Here is a 6473-nt window from a genome sequence, read left to right on the forward strand (position 1 = left end):
CATGTCTATGCATGCTTAATTTTGGCTTTTAATTTTAATTGTTTGCTATCTACAGTGATGTGGTCTGGGCTCTCCAATACAGCAAACTCCAGGGAAATCCTCCACCTCTCAAGCTTCTGAAAGCAGCTTGATCCAAGTCCAGCAGCATATTGTGTTTGCTGGGACTCTTGTAAAATCATTCATACATTTTGCAGCGCTTTTAAGCATTTTTTCTGCTAGCTTCATTTTTCCCCAGTGTGACACCCATATCTCATACAGGAGCAATGGAGAACTCAACTGAGATTGTGTCATTTGTGCTGGCTGCTTATGGTAAAATTGGACAGTTAAAGTACCTGTATTTCAGCATAATGATCTTATGGTACCTCTCAATATTTGTGGCCAACACAGTTCTTATTGTAGCTATATATGTGGACAGAAGGTTGCATGAGCCCATGTATATATTCCTCTGTAATTTGTTTATTAATGAAATATATGGCAGCACATCACTGTATCCCCTTCTACTGTCACAGATGTTTTCAGATACCCATGAAGTGAGTCTTACATGCTGTTTTCTGCAGATATTTTGTTTCTACACATCTGTTTGTGTTGAGTTTTGCAGTTTAGCAGCCATGGCATATGACAGATATATCTCTATCTGTTATCCTTTACACTACCATGTTATTATGAACACAGGAAGAGTGTGCACGATCATTCTGCTTATATGGGTGTATTCATTTGTTAATATTGTATTCTCATTTACGCTCATCATCCATTTGAAATTTTGTGGGAATATTATTGACAAAGTGTTTTGTGACCACCATTTAGTGAGTAAACTTGCATGTTCAGTTTCAATACCTTACAATATATCTGACCTATTTTTTGCCTTTGTGGCAATTATTTTCCCATGTAGTCTCATTTCCTTCTCTTACATCAAGATTTTGGCTGTTTGTCTGAAAACCTCTAAAGAGACCAAGCAAAAGGCTATCAGTACCTGCACGCCTCAGATCGTCTCTGTGTCAAACATGTTTGTCGGTTGTACTTTTCATGTTGTTGATTCTAGATTTGATGCAGCCCATGTGCCAGATAAAGTGCGCATTCTTTTATCCGTGTATGTCATCATTTGCCAACCAATTGCCACTCCTTGCATGTATGGACTTAATCTACCAAAGATCAGAGAAGCATGTAAAAGATTTCTGTTTTATAAGAAATAAACATTTTGTTTGCAAGAGTCTGTTTAGAACAAGTGAGAGATGTCTGCAGTCTTAGGAAAAGTCACATGATGTAAGGTTTGTCTCAGGTGCATGGGTCTAAAAATCATAGAGAAAAGGAATCCAGCAAGAATGGGCACACTGATAACAAAGGAAGAGATCAAGAGTCCAACTGATGCAAAAAGGAGTGACATTTATTCACATAATATGCATCATTTGGCCTCTTTTGGATTTCATAGCAATGTGCGAGTTCTTACTGCATACTTTTTGTTTTTGCACCTGTTTAACCCATTCACAACAGACACACATTATTACAATAAACTCAAATAAACATACCTGTTATAGGACTGTAACATTATTAGATTATTACAGCTAAGGCACACAAATACAAACAGTGATCAAAATTACCTGCCAAATTGAATTCAAGCTGGGGGTGAGAAACCTACATTGGAAGCGGGTGTTTCGGGACTAGAGATATAAACAATTATCTGGGTACTCGGTTAACTTGGATAAGGCAAACAAGTGGCCAATAGCTCATTTCCATAAGAGCATTACTCCCATTTAAGCTCCTGAAAGCGGCTACATTGTTTGTGTCTGTCCATCTCCGTTCATTTCTATTCATTTTCAATGAAAACTGTCTGTTGTCCAGACAGGGCACGTAATCTTTTTTTTCAGACTGATGTGCAAAGCACAGTTGCAATGTTGTAGTTGTGGCAGTTTTCTTTACTGTTAAGAGATATGTTAAGAGATATTTCCCCACACAAAAAAATCTGTGTAAACTCAACACAAATGGTTCAACACAAATGCAAGTACAGTCCTCATTTTGTTATTAAAATTATTTTATTTTTACTGTTGACTTGTTTGTTTTGAGGAGTTTGTTGATGAACTTCTTCAGGGGTAGGCTATAGCTGTAACATGCTTTTAATAATCTCACAGCTAATTGACCATAAAAAAGGTAGGTATACTCCAGGGCTATTCAACTATATTGTTCAGGGGGCCACATTGTCAGAAAGCTATGGGCCCGGGAGCCGGACATTTAATTTCATTATGTTTGTACACTTGACACAATGCGCCACCACGTTTTCAAAACTTTTATTTCGCTACATTGCAAAAGTAGCCTAATCATAAATTAAAAAGAAAATTAGAAAATTAGAAAATAAATAGGCATTCTCTAAGTAATTAGGCCAAGTGCTTAATTTCATTTTCTTTATTTTTTTCTTTTTCTTTATTTACACATATTTCTCAGTCCAGTCGCTGTTGAATTGACGATTTTCGGCATCAACTTTTCTTTTCTTCAGCGTTGATAGTGACACTGATGATGTCATACGATAATATGCATATCAATATATAATGCTGCACTTGTTATGCACGCTGCTGACTCCGCCCACCCGGGCCAGTTTCGGTGTACGCCGGTAGCAATTACTAGTGGACACTATCCTACAGTACCTGCTCTCAGCGGAGGCAGGGAGCTACACGCTGTGATCATCAGACCTCTCTGGATTAGACAGACAAGTAGAGAAAACCGGCATCAGCCATACCGGCATCAGCCAGTGTTTTCTCCAGTCTGGTGTCATGCTCCTCCTGAGTGGAGCCCCATACAACCAGATCATCCACGTACACCCGCACACCATCCAGCCCCTCAATAATTTGCTCCATTGCGCGGTGAAAGATTTCTGGGGCGGAGCTAATTCCAAAGGGTAAACGCTGATATGAGTACCTGCCGAACAGGGTGTTAAAAGTGCACAGCTTGGCACTCTCTTCGTCAATCTTCAGCTGCCAGAATCCATGCGAGGCATCCATCTTGGAAAAGTACTGTGCTCCTGTCATTTCACTGATTATTTCCTCTCTTTTCAGAATCTGGTAGTGTTCTCTTTTGATATTGGCGTTAAGATCCTTCGGATCCATGCAAACACGCAATTTATCATTTGTCTTTGAGTTGACACAGACCATGGAATTGACCCAGTCAGTGGGCTCTTCGACCCTCTTTATGACACCCAGGCCCTCCATGCGGTCTAGTTCTGCCCTCAGTCTGCCCCGGAGAGCCACTGGAACTCTTCTGGGCGCGTGAATCACAGGTTGTGCATCCTCTCTCAGTTTGATGGAGTATGTAAAGGGCAGTGCTCCGAAACCCTGAAATACATCTGCATATTTGTGTACTATAGCCTCATGAGTCAGGTTTGTACTGTTTTGTTGGGCACTCTGCACATATGCCATTTCGTTGATGGTATAGACTCGTTTTACCAAGCCCAAATCCACACATGCCTTATCCCCCAACAGCGACTCATGTCCATCAGCTACTATAACAAACATCAGGTGGTGAATGCGTTTCATACCCTTAACCTTTAACCTACATGTTCCTTTTGTCTCGATGCTTTGTCCATTATATGCCTTCATAGGCACTGTCCTGTTTCGTATTTTGGGTCTCACTTTGAGATTCCATACATCACTCCAGCTTATTAGGTTTGCCTTAGCCCCCGTGTCCAGTTTAAGAGGAACTATGGTGTCATTTATGAGCAAAGGAGCTATCCAAGTTTCAGTCTTTGGTCCTACAGAATGCTCTTCATTTGCTTCATCTCTGACCTGCTCTGACTGACTTTCAGAATGCTCTTCATCTGCTTCATCTCTGACCTGCTCTGACTCACTTTGCACCATTCCAATAAACAATGCCTCTTCCATCTCAATAGCATGGACTGTCTTCCTACCTTTAGTTTTTTTCTCCCAAAAACACATCTTGGCAAAGTGATTCCTGCCTTTACATTTTGCACAGTTCTTTCCGTACACCAGACACTGCCTGGCTACATGTCTATTACCGCACCGTCTGCAGTCGTAAGGCGTCATATTCCTCGGCTCCGCACGCCCTCTTGTGTCCGTTTTGTTTACAACGTCCACCGACATGTTTTCCAGTCCCAGCGTGCTTGCGCCCATTACTGTGGTGCTACTCCCTCCGAACGTTTTCGTGTGCATGGCAGAAAGTTCACTCGCGTGACAAAGTTTCACTGCACCGTCCAAAGTTAGGTCACTGTCCCTAAGCATTTTTTCTCTCACCCTCTTGTTGAATATTCCAAAAACGACTTGATCACGTATCATCTAGTCCTTGAGTTGTTCAAAGTTGCACGTTTGCGCTTTCGTTTTCAAGTCAGTCAAAAAAGCATCAAAGGACTCTCCGTTTTTGCACGTGGGAGCGAAACACAAATCTCTCATAGATTTCATTTTTTCGAGGTGTGCAGTACTCATCCAAAAATGTCAGCACCTTATCCAGATCATTTTTATCATCATCAGCTTCAAACGTGAATGTATTATACACCTCGATAGCCTGCGGGCCAGCCACTGTTAGCAACAAAGCTACTTTACGTACTCCAGGTGTAGTCGAGGCGCCAATCACTGTCACATAGAGAAGAAAACGTTGCTTGAATGCACGCCACTTTTCGTCTACATTTCCTTCTAGTTGCAGATTACCAGGAGGTTTTATTCCCTCCATTGTAGCAATATGTCCTTATCGTGTATTCTATAAATCCTGGTACCATGTAACGTTATATTAATAGATAAATAATAGTCTCACACTTGGCTGTGCTGGTAAGTGCTGCTTTACTCATGATGATCAAGTTAACACAACTTTGCGACAGCCGTCAATCATCAGTCAATCCAACCTGTCTTTATTACGACAGCTACTGTTATCAGTACACCGACTATTCATTCGACCAAGGTGGTAACTCATGCGTCTAACCTAGCAACCCACTGGATCGGCTACTGGCTTGGCTGGTCATTAGCTTCCGAGGCTGGTAACTAGCACGCAGAGGCTAGCAACCCGCTGGATCGGCTACTGGCTTGGCTGGTCATTACCTTCCGAGGCTGGTAACTAGCACGCTGAGGCTAGCAACCCGCTGGATTGGCTACTGGCTTGGCTGGTCATTAGCTTCTGAGGCTAGCAACCCACTGGATCAGCTACTGGCTTGGCTGGTCATTAGCTTCCGAGGCTAGCAACTCACTGGATCAGCTACTGGCTTGGCTGGTCATTAACTTCTGAGGCTAGCTATATTAGCTACTGATTTGGCTGGTTGGTCACTTTCTTCTTTTGTATTTTATTGGCAGATTGGAGCCAAATGCGGCGCGTTACCGCCACCAACTGTAGACAAATGGGATTTATCTAGATTCCTTCAATTAGTCTATTTTTTGTTACCAAAAAAAAGTATTCTTTCTCCTCCGTTTCCGGCAGCATAGTCACTGACTTTCCTTTGTTGACAATTTATGTGCGGCATTGCTGCTTAGAACATGCATGTGCACAAAAATATCTTGACTACAATATATATTGAATTGTAGAACTATACAACTGCCAAGAAAATGTTATGTTTAATAGTTAATAAAGAGCATTAGCCATTACATTTAAACCTACCATTACAGTAATCACCCATTACATTTAAACCTACACCAGTTAGTTAAGCCCAGCTGTCAAGTTTCCTTTTCCTTTTCTGTGGGTTATGAATATGAATGTATAGTCCAACTGATTATGTCTGAGAAAGATCTGGTACAGCAGGGTTTGCCTAGATGGATAGTGTAATGGATTAATGTAGACAGGCCATTAGATCTGCATTGGACTACATGTAAGCTGCAGTTTTGTTTAACTGCCAATAGATGTCACCTGATACAGCATCCTGTTTCAACTGGAAATGCATCAAATCCGGAGGTTAAAGTTGCCTTTTCCTGGAGTCTTTAACTGTCATTAGGCCTCATGCATACTTTCATGAAGGTCCAGATTTTTTTTTCAAACCCCCCACCCCCCAGTCCAACTCTGAGGTAGAAACACATTGAAAGGACCTTAACAACGCACTCTTGATATCTGAAACCTGATGTTAGAGGAGTTCAACCCAGCCCACCTCTTTCTGTTGTGTGTTCACCACCAGACCAGTATAAAGTTCAACAGCTGCTTCTGTCTGGTTCAGTAGGGGTGGGGAGGCTACAGCAGTCTGGAGGCCTTCATTGCCCTGGAATATGTCTGGTGTTGGATCGTATGTGCTAAACATGAACTATCTGTGCAGATTTCATTCATGTCTATGCATGCTTAATTTTGGCTTTTAATTTTAATTGTTTGCTATCTACAGTGATGTGGTCTGGGCTCTCCAGTACAGCAAACTCCAGGGAAATCCTCCACCTCTCTGATCCAAGTCCAGCAGCATATTGTGTTTGCTGGGACTCTTGTAAAATCATTCATACATTTTGCAGCGCTTTTAAGCATTTTTTCTGCTAGCTTCATTTTTCCCCAGTGTGACACCCATATCTCATACAGGAGCA

The 6473-nt window shown here is 41.7% G+C and overlaps 1 protein-coding gene across 1 annotated transcript; it reads left to right on the plus strand.

Moving 5' to 3' along the window:
• Positions 1-263: 263 nt before the first annotated feature.
• LOC139641840 (olfactory receptor 6B1-like) lies at positions 264-1190 on the plus strand. Its single transcript, XM_071516457.1, has one exon. It carries the CDS (start codon positions 264-266, stop codon positions 1188-1190), a length of 927 nt encoding a protein of 308 aa, XP_071372558.1.
• The last annotated feature ends 5283 nt before the right edge of the window (positions 1191-6473 follow it).

The sequence above is a fragment of the Centroberyx affinis genome, unplaced genomic scaffold (genome assembly GCF_046629955.1).
Source record: "Centroberyx affinis isolate AG114_WGS23_722 - 3 ecotype Tasmania unplaced genomic scaffold, CSIRO-AGI_Caff_v1 ptg000405l_1, whole genome shotgun sequence".
NCBI classification, from domain to species: domain Eukaryota; kingdom Metazoa; phylum Chordata; class Actinopteri; order Beryciformes; family Berycidae; genus Centroberyx; species Centroberyx affinis.